The 25,555-nt window shown below is 34.6% G+C and overlaps 1 protein-coding gene across 3 annotated transcripts in view; it reads right to left on the bottom strand.

The window, feature by feature from the left end:
* FMN1 (formin 1) overlaps window positions 1-25,555 on the bottom strand; it is a 173,234-nt gene that overhangs the window by 66,913 nt on the left and 80,766 nt on the right. For all 3 annotated transcript variants that reach the window (XM_040068119.2, XM_040068120.2, XM_040068121.2), the window contains 3 exons: window positions 18,592-19,349; window positions 14,849-14,999; window positions 4,668-4,755 (listed from right to left, as the gene is read on the bottom strand). In XM_040068119.2, the coding sequence (XP_039924053.1) occupies window positions 4,668-4,755; window positions 14,849-14,999; window positions 18,592-19,349 (997 nt within the window). The remainder of the gene's footprint in view (window positions 1-4,667; window positions 4,756-14,848; window positions 15,000-18,591; window positions 19,350-25,555) is intronic.

The following is a 25,555-nucleotide window of genomic DNA, read 5'->3' as shown; positions in this document are numbered from 1 at the left end:
AGACTAAGAAAGCTTGAATCCTGCAAGAAGTCATTGACAAAAGATTCTGGCACTAATGGTAACCTACCCACACACAATGGATGTCCAAAACAGATGCATAAGATGCATGCTGTGAATTTTCCCAAAAAAGAGAAAAACATTTAATTTTAAATAAAATCGTTTCCCAACTTCTGAGATGGGTATTGCAGATATCTTTACACTTCATGCATAGTATACAGAATATATACAATACATACATGTAATATTTTGGGTAGGTGGGAAAGTTACACAACTCTGAACACCAGTTTAGATGTGCCATAAAGCATAACCTGCACTGAGACAATACAAACCTATTTATATACCTTCTATGGGCTCATATTAGAGCAATCCCAGGATGATTAGAAATATAATACTGAATCAGAATGGTCCATCAATATCCTTAAACAATGATCAATCTGGTTAGGTTAATCCACAGTTCACATTCTTCCAGTTTTTTACTCCCATATGCCGACAATGAAGGGAAAATCATGAAGTAGAAGGAAACCAGTCAGACACTTCACTTTTAGCATTAGAAATAACCTCTATGCTAAGGATAAATGTTACGTTTACCTTTAGCATATCCCCATTTTCATGCAGGCTATATTGTGTCAGCATTGTAATGCTACAGCACAGCTACTATGGCTTTGGTAAATGCAGCAGCAAAGTCTGCACCTGTTCTGCAGGGAGTCATACTGCACTTTACTACCACAAAGAGTACAATAAGCTATTAACTACGCATCTGATGTCATCTATCATATCACAAAGATTTAGTCCCAAGGAAAATAAACCAGCATGTATACCAGCAGACCATCTAACTGCTCTGACAGCCAGCAGGAATATTTGAAAGTGAAATATTTACACAGTGTATAGAAGCAGAACTTCTGGTGCCCTATAATTTTAGTGGCAAAATGCAGGTACTATGAAGGCAAGGGAGGGATTTGGGAGAATCACTCTTTTGAACATTTTATCTACATCCCATTTTCTGTAACTAAAAGTTTTTCACCTGGGCTGCCCCACAATTGTGCCAGTTAACTCTTGAACAAGGATCTCAGAAGCACAATGAAAGCCAGCACAGATGACATACACTGCAGAATGGAGTATTATTATGTGTTTTCCAGTGCACTGCTATTGCCAGCTACTACTTCGGAGCTGTCTCAGCGAGTGGAATGTTGCCCTGTAAAAAGTTGGGACAAGGACCCACACTGTGTTTTCATATACAGCTATAATCAGCATTTCCCATTACAAACAAAACTGAAACACCTCACTATGGAGCAAGTTGTAGTACTTTAACAGCAAAGCCAAAAAAATAGTGTTGATCCACAAGTTTGTCTCTCAAGTTCTAGTATTTCAGCTGAACAATGATGAGAAAAGACAGAAATTGAATGATATGAAATGGAGACTACTTCTCTAAGTGTGGACACTTAAAGCTTACCTAACAAGTGATCCTCATTTCTTTTTATAAAGGTTTAAAAAAACCACAGAGAAGCAGCCTTAACAATAATCTCAAACCTATGCATGATTTGATGATTGCTGTTTGTATTTTCAATATATGGATTATATATAGCATACTGAGTCAGACGGATTTTCTACCTGCTTCTTCTGCTCAGGAAATGAGTAATAGTAATAGTAGTCTAACAAAAAACTTTATTGCCCTCACTAGTACCAGATTCACAAATGTTCTCAGAACACTGACATACCTAGGATTTGTTCTCCCCCACCGAACAAAAAGCTGAGTATTAGGACAGGTGCGGCATGACAATGTCAACTTTCCCTGTGCATCACATAACACCAACACTACCCCAAATAATTATTTAGTTTTATGTTGTCTTCTCCTTAGACTGTACTCAGAAGTAGTATGAATATAAACTTATCAGCAAAGGATGAACTTCATTCTCTTAAATGAACACGCGTGGGAGATCCCCCTCCTGAAGTGTGGTGGCTGGCACATTATCAAATGCAAATTCAAACATCTGGATGCCAGATATGGTCACTTGCTTGTTTTGCACTACTGAGTTATCTACAGAATATGCAGTGAAGCTATGTACTTTGATATGAGAGGATAATCCTACAGATGCAGAAATCTCACACTATTTTAAAGGAGGATGCGATTTTTCTTGTGGTTACTCTTGTTTTGTCTTCTCTATAATTTTGCATGCATCTGTATGCACAGGGCAGTTCATCTGAGAATTTCTCTACCTGTATTCTGTAATTGCTACCTAAGGTAGAGTAACAAGTACACCATACATAGACAGTACATTCATTTGTACATGACCTTACAACTAACCATAAAATGGCCATAAAAGCCTGAAAGAAAAATTAGATTTTTTTTTTCACTTTTGACTTTCTTTTGTTCAGGTTTCTACATTCTCTGTTCTAAATAGCCAAAGGCTATTAACTTTTCCCTGTTTTTCACATACTGAATTATGCCATGGAAATTGTCATGAAAAAAGAGATGAGCACTTTATTTGTATGTTCTTACAGGTAGCTCTTTGCAACTTTGCTTAAAACAAAAAAACAAAAAAACAAAAAAAAACCAAAAAAACACAAAAACAAAACAAACAAAAAAAACCAACAACAACAACAAAAAAAAACCCCAACAAGTTGGCACTCATGACCCAATGATTACATGCTTTCCTTGGTTAGATGTTGCCATGTGCCATTTAGCCTATCATGATTTTTTTACATCCAGTGCATTGATTGCTATTTCAAATACTTTCTCTGCTGAGGCAGGACTGCCCACAAACTTAAACTACACAAAATACTATGAAATAAACAGACATTAAGAGAAACAAGCATAATTCTACTACTGTCTTCAGAATAATTTACATTTCTAAAGATCCTCTCTACAGAACAATATTTTCCCTGAGTTTTGTGAAGCGGTTTTTCACCCTAGATAGTCTCTGAACACAGATTTTGATTAGAATCAGTCAGATTGCTTTGTTAGTATGTTTTTTAAAAAGTTCCACTAATGGTATTCCCAAATCCTGATGGTAGCTCCTAGCTGTTTCCATATGCAAGAGGCAGCATATCCTATTGCTGCCCTGAGCAACACATGTGGTGACAGGCAAGTCATTTGCTACCTCAGACAAGAAAGGGTGATGAGTTCTAAACTTTTCTTCAGTGGCAGCACTTGTTTTGGTGTCTTTCTTCTACCAACACTCTAATCTTCATTAAACTTGTAGGACTACATTAGCTATGTCTACAACTGCAAGTAGTGTAGTCCTTAGAAAAGGATTTGTAGACAGCAACAGTTCACACTACACATGTTTCAAGGAGTTTTAACTATCTCTGATCTGATCCTGGGGAATTTAGAGAGTGCTATACATGGGAGTCTGACGGCATGTTCCTAAAGCATATCTTCTCATTTAATTTGATTCTGAAGGATGTTTATGCACTCTGAGACTGCTCTGCATTGCCCTGCAATACAAATACAGCAAACAGGACAACTGGTACATGTGATCCAAGAGTGCACTGCTTACTCAAGCTAAAAATCCTATTGCATATATACCCAAATACTTGGGTCATTATGATCTTAGATTTTACATGAATTGGCCAGAAGATTTCAAAAGCTATACAAGTACAGCAAACAACTGAAAGAGATAGAGATGCTCTATTTTAGTAGAACATCATGGCATGGAAAATAAAAGAAAAATCCATCTTGAAAGATCCTTAAGAACATTACCCAGTTTTTGTAATAAAGCTTCTATCCTATCCCTATGCTGCTGACATTTGTGCCAGCAAATTATTCAGACCTTTAGTAATAGCAGGTTTTTTCCATCTCATTCTGATACCTTTCACACAATACTGGCAGGCACAAAGTTATTCCTTCTTTTCCTTATTCCTCTGCATCCCAAGAGACATCTGTAAGCCCTTGTGCTTTTAAAGTGCTAGATGCTCAAAGGCTCTTTTGAAATTAATAATAATCAATGCCAGCAGCATCTCAACACCCTACCCAGTATTTGCATGTGATGGAGGGAAAACAATAGCAAAAAAGGAGACATCAACTTGAGTTGTTCCAGCAGTTGTTTTAAATGGTGAATATTTTCCTTTTCTTAATGTGAAAAAGAAATAAACAATATCCTTAAACAATATCTTTTTAAATCCAGAACATAAGCAGACTCTCAATTACCCCAGTGTTCTGAAAAATTTGTATTTCTCTACAGCTGTATTGGCAAACTCAAATAATTCTACCAGTAACGGAATTTACAACTGACTAGCCCCACAGTTTGTAAAATGCCATCCAGTAATTCTCTTGCTGATTCTTACGTGGTAACATCAGTTTGGGATATACTTCTTATACTGTTAATGAAGCAAAATGTAAATATTAAAAAATGCTGACTGCATGTGTAAGCTCTCCATTTAACTCCTATTGGTGGATGACTTGCTAAGAGCAGGGAACCACAGGGGAGGAATATTAAAACATTGTACTGAAAGTGTTATGCTAACTGTAAATGTACAGTAGGAGTTGTACCTAAATTCAATTCTAGTCTTTAGGTGAAACTTTTACATATGCTAGAATATACTGAAAGAATTACTCTTCTGGTAGTTTAAGAGACTGTATTCAAAACACATTCTGCAAAGATAGAAACTATCTGAGTGCTAAAATATTCATGCAAGTACAATACACATTAAGTTTAAGGAACACTTACCTTGTTGAATATCCTTCATCTCCAAGTGCAAACTCGATATTAAAATTCCTACAGTTTGAGACCGTTTTCCATCCAGCAATTTGATAATCTAGAAATATGATGCAAAATTATCTGAGATCAAGGGAACACTCAACAAAGGATTCGATCACTTTTACAACAGAAACTAATTTGTGAATTGAATTGAGTACTTCTCCTCAGATCAAACCCTTTTATTAACTAAATGTGGCAGCAAGACCATCCTATCTTTGTGCTCTGCACCTTAACAAACGAATCTTAAGACTGAATTCTCACCAGGTCTTCTAAAAACATCACCTCTTACTTGTAGGATGCTATCACGCAGGAAAAGAAAAAGGCACATCAAACATTTATTCTGCAATATGGGTTTCCCCCCCTTTTTCTTTAAAAGATATTTAAGAACCATTAAAGACACTGAATACATCACAAGTTCCTTAGTTTGTCTGCTAGTTTACATTTCAGTGTGAACGGGCTTATGTCCATTTTCTCAGCAAAGAATCAATTCCTGACCAAGAAGGAATTCTTCTTCAATTAGAATTTTCTTTTTATGCCCTCTCAACACTACTTCTGGAACACTAGGCACTACTCAAAAGTATTTCTTTTGCCCATGTCTGAATGTGTTTATTCCACACTATTGACACTCTACAGGGATTTCAGGATTTTTTTTCACATTTGGGTACAGATATTTGATAGTGTAATATACTGACAATCAGACTATAATACTTTCTGCTGTCAGTTTAGGGGAGAAGTAAGAGTGGGAAGGGAAACGTTATTTTGGCCTGTTGGAATTAGTTATAAAGAAGGGGATCAATGTAGTTCAGATGTCAGAAATGTAAAAAAAAAAATAAAAAATTCTCACAATGTCTGGTCTAGTGGTATTTGTGATTTTGATTCACTTCATAAGGGAGATATGACAGGAGCACATCACAAAATGCAATACAGACACAAATTCTTCAAAAATACATAATGTTCAGATCAAAGCAGATGGCTTACTTCATAGTGTTGATGGACAAAAACTATTAAAAATACGAACTCCTACCCAAAATTAAAACTAATATCTATGTTTTCCCTAAATTTATATTCTTAGTATTAGAACAATATTTAATCTATATTTCGCAAATTTTAATTTTAACACTTAAAGGTGGCACTTACATTTGGATATTTAATAACAGTAAAAACTTAAGGCAATTGTTATCCCTTATTTCTGGAATAGTTTTATTGATGCTCGCATTAGAGACAGTTAACAAAATTTATACTAACTCATAAAAATGTTTCCTACCTCTGTTTAATGTGATTTACAAATATTTAACTATGAAAATACCTAGTCACTCATCTATACAAAACTAAATTTTTTGACAAACAGAGGAAAAAGAGAAATGACACTGAAAAGAACTTAGTTCTTATTTAGAGTACGGAAATTGGAAAATACATGCACAAGTCGGAATACATACTCTCTTCAACAAGTAGCTGACAGATATTTTAGGTCCCTCTTGTAGGTATTCAATAATCAACTCATGTTAAAGTAGATAGCACATATTTTCTGTCAAAATTTGAAGAAAAGCTATCCTGAGTTTTACTTGCCCATATGTAAAAGACATATGATGGATATTAAGAAATTATTACTATGGAAAGTGTTTTGTTCAAATGACAAAGAATTCAGTATCTTTATCTCCTGAGTACACAACCAGACAAGATGATTTTGCTCCAATTCACCTTAAATGAATGCTGTGGAAACATCACATCCTGTTGACTGAATTCTTCTGAGCAAATGTAAGTAACTGCTCGGTTTATCATGGTTATTTCTGAAGCTTTACATGAATTTGCTGAACTCCACAGCACATTAACTTCTTACAGGGATAATTACAGGTTTGAGCAGTGTGCAATTTGTATAGCATTCACTGACCTCCAAGTTGACCTTGTTCAGGGCAAATTCAGAGGTTGTCATAAACCCCATTAGACACGCCTAGTTTGAGGCAAAACCTTTCCAGACTATAGCTGCTGTAGACAATATGACATTTGAAATCGTTCCACTGAAGTATTTGTAAGTGCTAATATATTCTCCAGATATGATCAAACTAACGTCACTAAGACCTCCCCCTCCAAAGATTTGTGAAAAAACCCCCTTAAAGACAGCCCTATATAATTTTAAAAGTTTAACCAGAGATTAATGATTTAAAACAGCATCTGACTGTATGTTCACATGCATTTTAGACAAATGTACACGTGGTCACAATTACCATGTGTCAAACTAGATGCAGACTACCTGAAATAGTTTCAACCAAGTAACTGAAGGCTAATACTTTATTGATTAGGGAGCAAAAATGGAGGACAATGACAACAGAATAGCTTAAATTGAGCATAAAACTACTTCAAACCCATAGTTACAATGATAAGTATGATACCGGAATTTTGTCAAAAATTTTTAGAATCAATGTGTAAATTAAAATATTTTGCAGTTAAAATAAATAATCACTAGTAAAACAGAGAATTCATTTTCAAAGACACTAATTTTGTCCCAAATGATGGTAATTCTGGCAAAGTCACTAAGGGCGAATTACATATGTGTGTGGCTTCCAAATAGAAAGGAGACACAAAAAAATCGGCACTTTTTCAGTTCAGTAAAAACATAAGGCAAATAAAAGGAAAGTTTGTAAAGACTGTGATGAACTATGTAGTCTATGCTTTTATAAGACAAATCACTGATCACCTCCCAGCATACTGGGACTTGCTTGTAGCTGGCAGTGACACGAAAGCAGCTACAACCCAGCTGACATCAGCTGATGCTGCTATTCCACCTGGTGGGATCTGCCAGCTGCCTGTTGGTTCTCCGTAATATGAATGTATTGTTGTGATGGATGCAGCATCTTCTGGTTTAGTGACAAAACTGTGACTGCTGATGAGAATTCATTTACTTCACTGATCCACAGCATTATTTGCTTTTTGTGATTTTTTTTCCCCCCCAACTGTATTTTAATGTTATTAAGTTAGCTGATTTGTGGCACACAAGTGGTCTCATCTACATCTTTCAAATCTTTATAGTCTAATTAAAAAGTGAAAATATACCAAAGCTTGAATACACTAATAAATTATTCTGCCATTTCCATTAGAAGGTGTTTCTCTAATGTAGCCAGAAATGTATTTCATTAAATACTATACAATAGAGTTTACTGTTTTGTTTAACTGCAATGTCTACATTCTGTCCAAGACATTTACTGGTGTTGAAATCTGAAGAGATTCAGCTTATTTTAGTGATTAAAAGCTAAATCTTTCCTCCTGGTGGTGCATGGATTCCTTCCATAATAATGAAGTGTACTGAGAAAAGCCATAAGCTAAAAAAAAGCTGTCCTGCATATTACAGCATTTCCCTCCATTCCCACTCACTAACTTTTACAGCAAATCAACAGCCTGGACCCGTGAGTAGATTGCTGAAACCCTGTTCAAACGCAGGAAGAATATTCTGCACAAGAAGCCAAACTATGCCCCTCAAGCCATTCCACATAAACACTCCAAGAGCTACCAATGAAATTTCAGAAGCTTAAGACTAGACGTTATCTCTCATACTCCTACTCCAGAGAGAGCTGAATTCGACTGTTTTCCTTGACATGCATGAACCATAGCTTTCTATTTTTTTAAGTCTATTTAAAATTTTATTAGCTTGAAAACACCACTACTTTTAGCCTTTTTCTGAAGTACACACAAATGGCAATTAATCAGGTTCAAACAGGAGGTATGAAATGAGCTAGTGAGAAACTTATTTCAATATCTTCACTCCTATCAGAACTGCAAAAGTAAGACAAACCACAAAACAGACATTCACCCTGTGGATAATTTCTATATTCTACATGACTTCAGGGCTTTGTGATAAACAAGGAACGGCAGTTATTTTTCTCAGCAACGCATAAAATATAAAAAGAAAGTGAGAGTGCCTCAGAAGAGCACGCACTAGCATTTTACTACTTCTGCTTAAGTCTGAACACTGTTTATTATCTTATGTAGACAGCTGAAGACAGTCATTGTGTTTCAACCCTGCAAAGCTTCCAACATTTTCTGCAATATCTGCCCTTCGTGCGGAAACACAAAATTTATTAATTGTAATTCCTCATTTAGTTCGATGGACAAAAAACTTGCTGACAGGCATATCCCTTTCAGTTAAAAAAAAGCAATTCACTCAAAATATTGACACTCTTCGTAAATGAGAACACATGTTAATAATTATGTGAAGTCTGTTAGAGATAATAGACAACAGAAAAGCCATTATCTTTAATGTCCTCCTGCGTCTTTGAAATTATAATCATTGCACTAAAGGACCAAAAATGATTGATGGACTTTCATTTGGAGCATACACCTGACACAAATTACTTGACATTTACTCTTTTTTTTTTTGTAAGATGAAGACAGAGTGGCATCACAAATATTCAACAATCCTGTTTCTTGAAAAAGCATAGAAAAATACTCAAGGTTTTGAGGATAAATTACTAACAAGTGCTCCAATATATTGGAAAAACTAATAAAACTTCAATTTATGTGTTAGATCTGACAACGGAGCTACAAAATGCATATGGAAAAAACTGCAGCAAAGAAATCTTCTTTTTTAAATATGTCTTTTTCAAGAATACAGAGTCTCATAGCTTAATACATAATGAATAATGTCTTTTATTTATTTGATTCATATTCAGGTGCTAAGGGACTTTTGTTTTCTTCCAGTAATTTGAACTTTTCCTGCTGTAGATTCAACCACTTCAGAACTATAAAATAACTATTAAATAAATCCCAATCCTTCTGTGTATTATTTATCCACCTAGAGTCTCTGGGAAAGTCAGCAATCATCTCTTCTCCATTTCATGGACATCAACTCTAACCATTTACTGCATTACATTACTTCATAAAAGATCTGGTCTTAATTCAAAAACATTTTTATGAGAGAAAAGTTATATTTTAAATATTTATATATATTGCATAGCATTTTGCTCTAATATTGGGACATAACTAATATATTCATCTAGCCAGTAAATTCTCCCAACCAGAAAAAATTAATTTTATTCTCAAGACATAATATCAAAACCTCAGAATAATTTTCATCATTATCTAGATAATACAGTAGAACACTAAATAAGAGATTGCACACATGCAGAGAGTATTAATGCATAAGAACAAGAGCTTTCTGAATTATTTCGGAGAGTGTACAGTTGGAAAAATTTTGAAGTTCTTCCAAAGGTGCTTCATTTTCCAAAGGGCCCCATGATCAAAGGAGCAGGAGCATCCACACAGTTTGCAGAGCTTCTAAACCCAGATAAGCATTACCATAACAAACTTTAAATCTTCAGGTATATACCTGTGTGCCAGGAAGGTACACCTGACCTTTGCTTTACCTGTATTATTTTTACATTTTATCACTATCAAGTGAATGTACTATACTTTTCCAAAATAAGTTATTATATTTCTAAAAATAAATAAAATCACCTTCAGTGAAGTCCTTTAAGTAGTTTAACCACTGCTGCTTAGATTCTTAATTTCCCTTCCTTTCTTCCCCTACATACTTGTCAGAAGCCTCTAGAAATCAGTGTAACCCAATGTAACAATTTTGGGAATCATGAAATTGTTTCCATTCTTGAAAAAATATGGCCAGCTGTTTCAATCCATAGGACAATGGACAGAAAGTGGACTCTATGTCTTTTAATTGTTTAACAGTGTCAAGATGTTGAAAAGGCACTCAAAATGTCCTTTGCAGCATTTCTGCACTTCAAGACAGCTATCAATTATATGCGTACCATTGTAAACAAACTCTCCTAAAGATCTCCAAATAGAGAAACACAATTCCCCATGCCAAAATTTTTCTGCATTCCTTTGGTATTTTTGCTCTTAGAAAGCTTTTCATAATTTTTCTTCGCAGCAGCTGCATGCACTTGATTACACTTATACTTGTGTCCCAATCAACCTTCTCCTTTCTAGACTAAACAATCATAATAATTTGATTCTTTCCTTTGAGACTACTCCACTTTTCATCATTCTCCCTCTTCTTGACTTTATACAGTTAACAAATTTTTAATGAAGGGTTGTAGTGCCTAAATCTAGATGCAGTTCTTAACTGAGACATCTTCTTAACAAAGGCTGAGTAGTCTCTCTTGCAAGTAATACTTCTTGATCAGAGTTCCGCTTTGCATTTTTAGTAGTACTATGATTTGTTCCTCTTGTGAGCCACCATAACACCAAGACTCTTCCTGCTGAACTATTACCATTCAGTTAGCCAGCTGTACCCCATCTTATTTTTTAGGTAGCTGAATATCCTTAATTATATTAACTTTACAGCTAATTGCATTAGCTTTGTGCTTATCTTTGTCTGTCAGACCAGATCTCAGATACATGAAAGCCTTCTGAAGGATCTACTTCAGTACATTTGAAGCCTCTCACAAACAGGTGGTGGCTACAGAGCTAGTATTCTGCTATCCAAGAAATTAGTGAAAATACCAAGGTAAGTACAACTAGCAGAGAAGTCCACAGAGTCCTCAGTGTATTCTACTATTTTGACAATGAGTATGTATTTATAGAAATATTATTGATGGTATATTGGAATCTTATTGATATAAGTATTCATTTTATAAAATATATGTCATATTGTAATTATATTATATATAGGAGTATAAATACATGTATATCATACGAATATAAACTCAGAAATTTCCTTTTTGACCATAACTTGCCGAGCAAATGGTACTGGAAAATAGACCAGCCATTCTATTTATCTTAATCACAGAACCAATCAGGTTGAAAAAGATTTCTGACATCAAGTCCAACCTATGACTAAATACTACCATGTCAACCAGACCACGGCACTGAGTGCCACAGCCAGTCTTTCCTTAAACACCTCCAGGGACGGTGACTCTGCCACCTCCCTGGAGAGTCCATTCCAATGGCTAATCACCCTTTCTGTGAAGAAATTCTTCCTAATGTCCAACCTGAACCTTCCCTGGTGCAGTTTATGTAGGACATTTGTACATTTCTGGCTGAAAATGGCAGGTGTCTATCAGCTGTAAGTAAAAAAAAAAAACAAGCACAGCATACAGCAAATTTTTTAACCTGGGTTGCCATACAGTGTCTACTACCTGGAAAAATGGGTAAGAACAGAACAAACTGAAATTTCTATAGGCTTTCCACAGAAGCATTCATTTCACAGCCTAAGCATACAGATTATTCCAACTTGGTCCCACAAAACTAATAATTCTGAGAATAAACTGAATAATATTGTTTTATCTGGAACTGCTAAAGAGTTAAATGAGAAACAATTACCCTCTAATTCAAAAGATAAAATCTTACTTTCAATAGAAAAAGGAACTTGAATGTGGGACACTTATGTAATTCTCATTCAAGGAGCAAAGTACTGAATAACCATGTTTTAATAAGCAGACCTGCACCACCTATTGGTCTGTCATCTCCCTAATAACCAAAGAGGCTGAACTTAGTTTGTATAAGATGCTATGAAATAGGGCATAGTTTGTGCAGAGCAGAGGTTTAATGGAGTGGGTCAGTCTTAGCAGGTATCATTAAATAAAAAAGCTTAACTATTTCAAACACAACTATCTCACTGTACCAATATCTTGTTCTGGAAGGTTCTTTTAGAAAAGATGAAAAAGGAATTTATAAATAAGTACATAATGGCATGGCATCAGCTAAATCTGTAATATATGATGAGTCTCATAAGATTTGTGTTTCTTAATGTCTATAGAAAGCATCTTTAACCACACTATACAATCCCTTATAATGTGACACTGGTACCATTTTAAAGACCAGATAAGCAGAAATTTATGTACTGAAGCAAAGAAAAAGATTCTTGCTAAAACCCTAGTAGATATAATTGTTAGAAAAAAGGCAAGAAATTTTGAGAGCCAAAAAAAGCATGAGAAACCAGAAATGAAACCAGCCAAATGGACAGCTTTATATTATATATATAACAGGAGCTTTCTGTTATTATCCTCTAATAAACCCTCCTGTAAGTTAATAAAATGCCTTTCCACTACTTTATCATTTGCAGCCCACCAAGTTCGACCCACTGGAGCCAGCCTGCAGATATCTGGGATTTCAGAGAGACAAAGAAAAACGCAGGACCATCTAAGAGGGCCAACTGTCTGTAAAAACATTCAGCTGCTGCTATAACTGAGAAAGGTGAAAAAACAGGATATACTAAAAGAAAATGCCTCTGTACTCAATTAAAATTTTCTTTAAATTCTAAAAGGAGATTTATTTTTAATTTTTAAATTGACCAAATGATAGAATGTTCCACACTACTGACCACGAGTTTTGAAAATTCTAACAGAAAAACCTACAGTACCCATGGTTTGTAACGCCATCATCACAATCCCATCGGTTTTCCAAACGAAAGACATGGCAGTACATATAATCCTGAATTTATTTCTTAGGGAGTTTATTTTTGCATTTTGTCACAGTACTTTAAAGGAATCTTTTTTCATTTCATTAATTTCAGTAAAATATCCATTGTCTTAAAATAGTATGTTTACCTTTAATAACAAAGTAGAATATATAAAACATTGATAGAAATAAAAAAGATGTCTTTGTATGAAAATACACTGGTTGTTCACAAGAAATAATGCATATTATTATACCAACATGTTCTGTATTATCCAATTCAATTTTGGATAAGCCAAGAGAGACCACAAAAAACCCACGCTGCTCAAACAAATAAGTTAGTTTCCAAAGCAGCAAGGAAAAGGAAAAACACAATTTCATCTTTCAGTACACATGCCTAATTCTGTACCTGGTTTGCTGTCATCCCCTTGGAGAAATAGATATAGTCCCTCAATTACTGAGATTTTGAAGTAAAAAGGCAACTACTTGTGCATATTAATTCCTCATTAAAATTACAGTGATTAAATTCTTCAAAGTTCTTTAGAAACCTGTGTTTCCTACTACATAATTACTTCTGGTAAAGGTAAATTAATGAAACGTAAAAATAAATATTAGAAAGAAGGCATAAGATATGTGAACTAATGGACTTTATGGATACAGCTGCAGCTACATATCACATTCACTTCAAGCATTTGTCAAGTAAAATATCTCAAAATACTTTTCACAGAGATGCTCATGCCCAAATTCAGTCTAATATTTGAAGGATTATAACAATTATTTCTTTGGCGTGTATTTGCAAATGACAGCATGCCCCCATCCAGGCCCCATTTTAAATTATTTACTTTTTGCATTGCATGAATTTGAGTTCTATAAATTCTACAGACTTACTGATACTTCTCATTAGCTGTCGCATTAAGACACAGTGCAGGGAATTTGTGGTCAAAGAAGTTCTGAAAGATCTGAGACCACCAACATGTCTACATGTTTCACGTTCTATTACAATAAAACTGAAGGTAGCAAGCACAGCTGACAAGCAAAGTGCCCTCTTGTGGTTCCAATCAGGTAAACTCAAAGAGATTTAAAACAAAACAAATGTTTCAGTAGTTTCTGATGTATAATCACACTGTTTTAGGAAAGCAGTATCGATTATTATTCAGTCTAGAATTTTTCTGGCAGCAAATAATACTAATGGCATTTCTTTTTCCTATCTGCACATCCCAACTGGAAAGTGCCAGCTGTCTCTAATGGATCATATCTGAAGCAGACAATATCTGTGCTATGGCAACGACACAGCCACTGCATGTAGCTTTGGCCATTAAAGACATGATTGTCCTGACTCCACCTGACACAACACCTTAGCTATACTGGGAAAAAAACAAAATTGACATTCCTTATGCAAAATGTTGCTACAAATTTTATTTTTCTGATAAAATTAAACTCAGTGGAAGAGAGGTTTGCTAGAGTTAATGACAGGCATTAATTATAAATCCACTCAAGGGTAAATAACAGACTGAAATACTGGCACTTTCAGATATGAATTAGAACTTTAATTCTATTCTCCTATACAGTATTTTTTCTGCCTCACTGGGATGTAGAACTTTCATTGTCAAACGCAAAAAATCTTCCAAGGTAAATAATAGCCCTGCATCCTCAAGCAAGAGAACTGAGATTGAACTAGCAATCCTTAGTTTTCTTTCTTGCTCATTCACAAAAAAATCCAAAAATTAAAAGGGAGTTTTCTTAAAATGAAAGACTAAACAGTAACAGACAAAAAATCCCAGACAAAAAAAAAGAGAAACAATAAATACCTTTTTGGCCTTGGTTTTTTTTTCATAAGTCTCTGATAATGGTTTTCTTTTTTCCTGAGTGGTGTCTTTGGAGAATAAATATTCAAACTCAGTAGTGTCAAGTATATCAGGTTCTTCCAGTGATTCCCATAATGTTGGCATAGCAGTTTTCCTATAAAGGGAAAGGTAATAATAAATTCTTTAAACATTATGAGAAACCTAAGAGACCTAACCATAACATGAAAATCCATTATGGATTTAAACTCAAAGCAACACAAAGAGCATTCCTTTCCTATACCTTGCTCTCGTAAGGAGTCAGAAAGTTTTTCTATTAGTTTCAGTTCCTAATTTCAGCTATTTAGTCCATGACTGCAAGGCTAGCGAAATGCATAATTTGTATTGTACCATTCTCTGTGCAACAACGGTAGCTTGTTCTGAAATACATGTCAAGAGAATTCTGCCACTTCAACTAGGATTAGAAGTACTTCAGGGTCAGCTTTTTTGAGAAATTCCCAGTAATCTACTTAGATCTACAAAAATAAACAATATCAACAAATAGCAAGCAAATGTTATTCAAGCATATTTTAAGAGCATTTGGGGCAATTTATATAGGACTTGATTTACGTCATGTTATCCACAGATGTTGTATGCTCATACTTATCCTCATTGGAGTTCTGAGAAACTAGAGTAATTATGTGGCTTATATTTTGGGAGACTAGCCAGTATTCTTCTGCATTCAACCAACTGCAAATTTTAAATATGGATTATCTTTCCTTTTTTTTTTTTTTTTTTTTTTTGCCTTCCAAGACTGGATTTAGTTTTGGATCAGTTGGGAAGCTTGTTTACACAACCTCTAGTTTTATCTGGATTAGGGGAAAATAATATGTAGTGCTACAAACATTGTACATCAATTCTGAGAGGCTTTCAAACTTTCAATGTTTCAAGAAAACATGTGGGACAAAACTTCTGAGTATTCTTGTCTGTTTATCAGTAGAAGGTGGGACCACTTCTTCCAGCAGATGTCACTAAAAGGCAGTGAAATTATTCACAATTAAAAGAAAGTGATGAAAACCGCTATAAAATACAAATGGCTGATGGCACTAAACACAGGTGTAATATGCAACAAAATGGAATACCTACCAATTCAAAAGGAACCAATTCTTTTTTTCCCCCAAATATAGGATTTTTTTCCCCTACATAATATTTAGCAGTCTACTATCATGTATGTTTAAGGAACTTTTAATTTTTTTATTTCTATTAGCATCTGCTGATGCAGCATATTCCATGTCACAGGACATTCTTAGAGCTCCACAGCTTTGCTCTTCCTGCTATTAGTTTTCATGTTAGCAGTACTGATGAATGATTCTTTCTGGCTCTGCAACAAAAAGCCCTGGACAGCTTTTGTTCTGAGCAGCAAACCCTTGAAGAAATTTCCAGTTCTAAACCAAACCATGAAAATGCTGGACCATTACATCTCATCACCAGTAGTTCATCAGAATCCTATGAATTATACCTTACCTTGCAATAACTTGGTGAACCAGCACTATTTCAGAGAGAAGACTTTTATTTCATTGATTCAACAGGAAGAATTACATAAAGTTTATTTATGGACCAAGTATTTATTCACTATGAAACAATTATGCTGCAGAAATACTGGAAAAGTAAAACCAAAATGTTCAAGCCTCCTGATCCAAAACATTTCAATTCTGAAAAAAATTTAATTTTCAGAAAATTTTAATTCTTTTTAATTCTGAAAAACTAATATAAAACTGACATTTCACTAATTTCTTTGTTCCTGTCAAATATTTTATATAAAATATTAACACCTTACAATGTCTTATTACACCAGAATAGTGGTAGTTTCTCATCAAAATAAATTCAGAGCTGTAAAGCAAAATAAAGCTCATATTTAAATCCACTTAACTGCAGCTATTTACTTCGGAAGTGTTTAAATGTAGTAAAACCCCCTAAAAATAAAATATTATTATTATATTAAATAATTTAAATACATAATTTATAAAATATAATTATTACAGGGTAAATAAAGTTATAGAACCCCAATGTATTACAATATATAATATAATCACACTATATAATACTATATGTAATATACTATGTGTATATATTGTTTAGCAATATAATATTATGATGTATTATGACTGTAAGCCATATATAGTAACATAATTTAACTAATTAAAATATTTAAATTTATCATATTGGTAACTGCTGCTAGGCTAATGTAATTTCAAGCACAGATAATAATGATTTGAACTTCAAGTTCTAAATAATAATGTAATTTCATTACTTGCATTAATGCAGGACCTGAATTAATGAACAACTCTTCATTAAAATAAAATAGTCCGTGTCTCTTAAACATCTTTTCTGATCCATCCCTCCTAATGAGCTCTATATTACAGTAATAAACACAGGAAGGAAAGTCAGAATCAGTCAAATCTGAAAGAGCAGCTGAGTAGCTGTAGCAGTAAGGTATTAATGCTGGTTCAGAAAGTGTAATTGGGAGAACTGCTTTTCTCCTGTCAGCTAAATACACAAGTAGCATAAACAAAGATTGTAGGATCATTTCAAAAAAACTGGCCAAAAATTTTTATTTATGCCTGTTCACCAAATGACCACTTACAAACTAATCAATAAAACAGCGTATTTTGTAGTAACTTTGGATTTGGTACAACAGAATACACTACTAGAATACCGTTCTAGAACGACCTGGCTTGAAAGAACCTTGAACATCATCTCATTCTAACACCTTGCCATAGTCAGGGACAACCTCCACTAGACCAAGCTGCACAGGGCCCCATCCAATCTGGCCGTAAATACTTCCAGGAAAGAGGCATCTGCAGCTCCTCCTGGAAACCCTTCATGCCTCCCCACTATCACAGTAAAGAATTTCTTCCTTACATTCCATCTAAGTCCTCCTCCTCTATTCCAAAGATTCTACTGATAGTTGGAAGTTGCCCCAACTCAGGAGCAGGACCTTGCACTTGGCCTTCTTTGCAGTCCCACTACTCAAGGATATCATGGTCCCTCTGGATGGCATCCCTCCCTGAATTACATCTGTGATTCTAACCCTGCACTAAATCACAGTAAGGTGGTTATTATTATTATTTTTTTTATATCTATTTTTTTAAGCTGTAGAGGTCTCCATTGGTACTGAGACTTGTCCATAACGGACGCTTCACGCTACAGGTTGCTGAGCTGCTTATGTTTATACCTATCCTTTACTATTCCTGCTCTAACAGAATTCTACACAGAGTTTAGGTTCCAGTTTAACTGTTTTGAGTTTCTTGAACTGGAATCAAAGAGGATGACACAACATAGCTCTCCAGAGATAGGATCACATGAAGAGACTGGAAAGCAAAAATGCAATTAAATTCTCCCCTGACCAAACTTTTAACATTTCAATTCCATTTCTAATGCAGACTTAAAATTAAGGAAAAAAAAAAAAATCTTTCTAATCTCTTGGTTATCCTTTTACTTTCAGTGCTAAATCTGGCACGTACTCTTTCACGATAGTTATCCATGCAGTGAATTATTGGGAAGAAAAGCCCAAACAAAACATCTTTTTGCTATGATGCAGATTTTCATTTATAATACATATATTTTTAATTTAAATATTGTATTTTAAAGCAACTTATTTTTTCAGACTTCTAGAACTGATTCAGGTTTTTTTTCTAGAATTATGTAAATTCCATGTCTCTACATTGACCTGTATGGAGCAACTCTAAGCCCAAGTAAATGTATTTTACCTGTTATCTTGCAATTGTATTCGCGTCCAGTACAAAGGCTTCATGGGACGGCCAGGTTCAATGGCAGGCTTTCGAGGACCTTGGTTTGAAGATAAAGTGCTATTAAAAAAGAACCCAGGCCCAGGAGGTGGAGGGGGTGGAGGTAACCCAGATCCAGGCAGTGGAGGAGGAACAGGAGGTCCCAGCCCTGGAAGCGGTGGTGGTGGCGGTGGTGCTTGACAATTCCTACAGCCTTCGGAAAGTGGAGGTGGCAGTGGTGGACCAGATGTTAGTGAAGTTGGACCCATTGGCAAAGGTGGTGGTGGAGGAACTACAGTGGACAGTGAAGAATCAGGAAGGGGAGGAGGTGGCGGTGGTGGTGGTGGAGGAGGAGGCAGCACTTGTTTTGGTTGACAAGACAAGACACTTTCTGATGACAGTACATTGTAATTGTCCTTATTTTCACTTTGGGCAGATATACTATGTGTCAAAGAAGAAATATTAAGCTTTTTAGGTACTATTTGGTTATTTTTCACAGCTCTGTTTTCTTCTTCACTAGGTTTTATGAAAGTTTCTCTGTCAGTCTGTATACATACATTTCGGTATGCCTTTGGTGGGTTATCATCTTCAGTAGAAACACCAATATCCTTTGCTTTTTCATTTCTTCTGTTTAATTTATTATCAAGTTCATTCTTCAGATGTGCAATGGTTTCCTCAAGCTGAGCAGTTGAGACAGCGTGTTCTCCACGAATATGGAATACCCTGAGTTCAAACTGAGACTGCAGAGCAACAAGAAAAAAACCCTTAGCGCAAATATTTTTCTGAAGTGTTTATTTTGTAGTCTATTAAAAATTTTCACATTTAAACTATGGTCTCATATTGAGCAAAGTGGGAAAGACTTCCCTTTCCCAGTTCTAAATAGTTTTTTAGCAAGCTATTACATAATTGGACAATTACAATTACTACCTCTAAAGAAATGTAAGCACGGTGCATTTCAACAAAATGTGTTTTGTAAGTAAAAAATCCAGGACACCAATCTCGGCAAATTCTAAGTTGTATGTTATCTTTAAGCAGACTTACCTATTTTCAATTGAATGCAATAATTAATGGTTTATTATGGAAAAAAGGTACCTTTTTCAAATGTTATTCTATTTAATAACATGTCATGAGTCCATTGCTTATTTCATTTCATAAATATATTTTACATACATATATAGTGAGAGATAACATGTTAGGAAGTAAAAAATAGATTAATCACAACAGAGGCTGAAATTCATTCCAGATAAAACATTAAATAAAGTAATATCTCAATCAATTAAGTGTCATCATCAATAAAATTCATGGAGGTACACCTAAATTCTTGAAGTTTATCTTTACTATTAGATTGAAATTTCATTTCTTCCAGATATATTTTAATCCACAATTCAGGAAAATAAACATTAGAATCAAGAGAATCAAGAGGATTTCACTGGATAAGTAAGGAAGGAAAGAAAAAAAACCCCACTTTTCTTACTTTTCTTATATGTCAGAAAGATAAAAAACACTTGGCTTGGAAATACCTCCTTTAAAAAATCCAATACAATCCAATACTGCTATTCCAGGTTATTAGGTCCCACAAGTTTTCTGTTTTGCCATGATACTATCAGGCACCTGGTTGATATTATCATGATTCTCTGCAAGGCAATGAGTCCTGAAAGAGTTTTTCATGGTTCTTTCAGGATCCCACTACAAAAGAGAAACCAACCTTTTAACAGAAATAGCTATTGAGCTGTGATTTTCCCAAATTCCTACAGGCATAGGAATTTACACTTGAAATTCCCATGCAGTGCTTGTCAGAAGTGGGAATATAGCACTCCCTATTTACCATTCCAACTTGAGTATTACGTCAGAGCTACTAATTTACAGCATTAATTAATATGCATCCAATTCATACATGTGTAACTCAGCATGGCAAATACAATGTAATAGTTTTGATTTTAGATTGTAAAATGAAACTTAACTAGATATGCAAACAGTATACTCACAGGAGTATGATCAGCTTGAATTCTAATCGGTTTTGTAAGATAAAATCCAATGCAAAACATCTGAAAACACTGGCTACAAAATGCTCTTTTACACTGGCAAGCGTAAAGGCGGGAAATCAAGTTTAAAGTCTTACAGAGAGAATCAAACAGATTTGCATTGGAAACAACCCAATTTCTATTAGTTTTATTGACTACTCAGAACAAATATGTATAACAGAAGACATTTATTTAGCTTTTTTCCCTTTTCTACTATTACTCTATTGGCACTCATCTTCATTATTAGTTCAATTCAACTATCACAAGATTTTCTGCTATTTGAATTGCTCCAAAGAAATTGCCTCTCTTTTAAAACTTGGCTTACTGATCGATAAATGAGGTAATGAAGCAAGTTTGCCTTAAGGAATTTAACTGTTGCTGTGTTTTTTTATCATAGTACTTTGCTCCTATTGGACATTAAAACTCCCTCACAGAAAATTTACTTTGAACATTAAAGATTTTCCCAGCAGTAAATCTGAAGCCGCCTTAAAAACACACTGTAAAACAAGCACAGTATCTAACAAAACTATTTATTACATTTAAATGGGCGCAAAAGCAACTGTGTTAGTATTATAAGCCTTTCCAAACACAGATCTCCAGTTTTAACTTACAATATAAAATTGGCCATTTAAAGTCAAAACTATATTTGAGATGAAAAAATGAAAAGCAAGAAAAAGCATAAAACTTTCACATTTTCAGAATTATTTTCTGTAACTTGAAAAAAACCCATAAATAAGAATTAAAGCTAAAATTACTAAGCATTAGTAATTACAAAAAAAGTAATAATTCTATTTAGTAATAAGTAATAAAACAATTTTTTCTTTTCATTACTTTTCATCTCAAAGTAAGCCTTATTCACCAAAGATTATCTTATATACATATGATAATACTTTCAAGAAAAGTGTCAAGAACATGAATATTAATATGTACTATTTTTTATATTTATGCATAAATATTACATACATATTCTTAATAAAGGTCTGCTTCCTAGAAAATATTTCTTAAAATGAGATTAAATGCTCTCAAGTCATATGATGAATCAAAAGGAGAGCAAACATCATCAGAATGTAAGTTTGGTCACAACTATTTTAGGTAAGATGAAATGGAAAAATATTTCAGCAGGAGACAAGATATTTGATGGGGGGAAGGTATGAGAAGAAGGCTGGAGAAGCACAAGATATTAGAAGGCAGCTGAAACGAAAGCTTAGAAAGCCACCCTATGCATGAATGAACATGGTTATTTCTGAAGAGTACAGGATTTTGAAACCTATCAGAGAAAATTTCTGTAAAAAATTCTGTATAAAATGAAAGCAAGACACCACAAACAATGTGGGAGATGTTCATCAGCAAGCTTTAGATATAAAGAATAGCAGCTTTTTCTTCATTTGGAAACTGCACTTGCCACTTTGCTGACTGGTAGAGAAGCCTGTTTGCCTGCTTCCCAGCATTACCCATTTAAGAAATCTGTATTGTATAGCTACATTCAATACCAAATTAACTATTGCAAGGAGCATATTTCTATTCCCCAGACCATTTCATTTTCTTGCAGCAATAATCTGCTTTTTCAGAGAGTATCAAATTAAGCCTTCAAGCCTTGGTCTGTTGAGGTTCTCTGGCTTTCCACTGTATCAGTGACTCTTGCCAGTCAGCCATTGACATATTACTTCCTCTCCTGTACAAACACACACACAAAATTGATAGTGCTGCCTAAATTTCCACTTTTTTTTTTCCAGGTTACTGCTACAAATACCATGTTTGAGGCATGCATGTTTCAATAAAGCCTTGTTACTATTTTCTCTTCATACTGCTAGCTTAAAAGAAAAAGCCCTAATGTGCTGAAATCAGGTTTCGACCATCAGTTTGAAAGTACCTCTTGAGAATCTTAAGCCTAATCCATACAGCAATGTGCTGCTAAAAATGTTGCCTTACTTTGGTACAATCTTTCTTGCATTGTCAATATTAAATAGGCAAACAATACTATGCTATTAAGCTGAAGTATACTGTTAAAATTCAGAATTCACAATACTTTTATCAGACAAGGAAACAGTCTGAAAATCCATGCTACAATTCAAGAAAGAGCACTGCAGTATACACAGCCACAGATGGGATTTATCAGTGGTATGGCAATTCTAAGGGAAAAGGATCTGCGAAGGACAGCACATCACATACTGATTGAGTCAACCCTGTATTAGGATAAAAAGAATTGTCATATGCAAAAAAGTAATCTTTGTGTTTTATTCAGTACTAAAAGCTGTGTGTTTTTTCAGTTTAAGAGAAATTCTGTCCCTGTGTTCATGATCGATGCTACTGAAATTCGGGGCAGCTCATTTGGTCTTAATTTACTAGGTTCAATCAACAATGCCTTTTGTCTCCACCTCACCCTTACTGGATAATGCTCCCCTTGTTTCCTTAGTTTCTTTCTGTTTCCATTGCTGAAAACTACTTTCAGTGAACCCTTAAATTTCCTTTGCAAGATGTGATTCAGCTTGAGTGTTGTCAAATGCCCTCTTCTATTCTGAACGCTAAAACTAGCCTTCCTGGCTAACGTACCTCTTCTTCCTTTCTTCCACGGCTCTCTGCTTCCACCCAATAACCAATTTTGAAGAGGTTGAATAAACAGGCAGTTCTGTCTATCCATCTTGATAAAATGTCCTTTGCTTCCAAATCTGTTCTTGCTTGGAATGCAGGCTTTTTTGCACCTCTGATTCTGATTGCAGAAAAGGTTCTTGTCTATTTCGGTTTCCAAGCCTCACTACTGCAGTTGTACTTACAAATTAGTTTCTTTAAATTGTCGAGATTTGTCTGGTATCTGCCATTGAAATGGACATGATCCATTTTCCTTTGCTAAAATCAATTCACCAGCCAAGTGGCCCAGCTGACTTTCAGATCCCTACAACACAGACATTTATATTCAAGCTTAGAAGGCCTGTGTTACCGTCTTCCTAAAAAATTACTTCTGTTAAAGGATAAAATGAAAGACACCCCTAAAGAAAAAAAATACCCTTCTTTACTAAAATACATGATATCAGAGGATTATGCAAATATCCAAAAATACTAGTACACTGTAACCTGGAAAACAACACATGTGTTTGGATTGGTTTTCCAGTGTCTCCCTGTTCTCTCCCTTTACACCCATCCCTCTGGTGTAGGTTTCCAGTGACCTCCTTTTGGCATCTGCTAAGCGACTTGATGCAACATAGAGAAAAAAGGCGAAATATATTTCTGACAATGCCAACAGCTCAGCCTTGGTCCCATGGGACCCAGGAAACAATGAAGCATATGCTTAAGGAAGAAAAATTCCAAATACTGAATCAATGTACAATACTGCCATTAATCATTAAAGTATCAGAAGATAAATCATAAATTAATCACAAAAGAAAAAGACTAAATCCTCTCATTCATGCAACCAACAGGTTGTCTATGTCTTTGAAATGATAATGTGGATTGACACAGACAAACCTCAATACCAATGTGACAGCTTTTCTCTGCACTCTGATATGTGAGAGAAAGATTAGTCTCATTTAATACAGTCAATATAGTCAATTACAGTCAATTAAATGGAATCAACTGAAGTATATTTCTTGTTGTTTCACTTCTTTGCATAATGCGATTTTATGTGAACAAAAACTTTTTAACCATGACACGGAACTGCTCTGATATGAAAAGCTGTAGAGCAAACTGTATATATGAACACAAGGAATGTATAAATTTCTACAGCAATCTACATTCAAAAAACAGTTGCTAACTTATTAGTCAAGACTTATTTACATCATGAATTTTTAAAAATCCTGAGAATTTTAACAGCAAAACATAGGAAAAAAGTTCTCTAAAAAACTGTTCAGCAAGCAATATGAACTTTTTCTTTGAAACTAGCAAGTTCATGCCCCACTGTCAATGCCTAATACTTTTTCACTAGTGTTTACAGTGTAATTCTACTCTGAAAAGTGACTGTGTAAAAATTACACATATTTAATGAACAAAGCTGTTTAAGGTATATTAGAGACAGACCTCTTCTTTAACTGAGAAACACACACTTTTACAAGTTCTTACTCTAATTAGAGTGGAAAAATAACATATTAGGGAGAAAGTGAGCTCGATTTTATTCCCTTCTCTGACTTTTATACAGTGATTCTTACGTCTAATTAGTTGCTTATGCCAAACCATGAAAATAAAAAAAAGTGGGAACAAAGAAGACACAAAGTATCCAGGGATATAGTTAGTAGATGTGGATATGTTCCAGAAAGGAACATAAAAAAGGGAAAAAAAAAAAAAAAAGAAGAAAAAAAAAAAAAAAAAAAAAAAAAAGATAAAAAAAGGGGCGGGGGGGGAAGTATTATTGAGTTGCCAATGAAAAGCTTTTTTAATATACTTTACAGCTTTTTTTTCTTAATGTTATTTTGGCCATCAAATTAGTGTTCACAGACAAGAGAGGAAAAACAAACTTTTCAGAGAGAGCCTCTAACTTGGTTTTGTTCATTCTAAGTAATTTAATCTTCAGTTTTTGGAAGAGTTCACACTTTTTTATTCTTCTATTGTGTTGACAAAAGAAAAGAAGCTCTTTTTTGCTGGATCTCTGTCCTTGAAAAAACATACATTTGTTTTAAATTTTAACAACAATCAGAGATTTAGCAAAGGATTTCTCCACAGGGAAAAAAAAGTTGAACCCATGCCAGTTTACATAAAAATGAAAATTCCTCTCTAACAAATACCTCAACAAACATAACAATTACATATGGTATATCATCGTCAAGGGCACACAGTAAGGATTGTTCCTACACCTCACAGCACAAAAGTAATGACTAACCACTCTCAAACATTCCCAGATCTCTCAATATTCCTGTAGGCAATGCATACAGAGTCCAATTCTCTTTTCAATTTAAAAATAATAAATACATAGCCTTATAGAGGAAATGTATCAAATGTAG

The sequence above is a fragment of the Hirundo rustica genome, chromosome 6, assembly GCF_015227805.2.
Source record: "Hirundo rustica isolate bHirRus1 chromosome 6, bHirRus1.pri.v3, whole genome shotgun sequence".
NCBI lineage: Eukaryota > Metazoa > Chordata > Aves > Passeriformes > Hirundinidae > Hirundo > Hirundo rustica.
The sequence above is the reverse complement of the archived record's forward strand: the minus strand, read 5'-3'. Positions and strand labels throughout refer to the sequence as shown.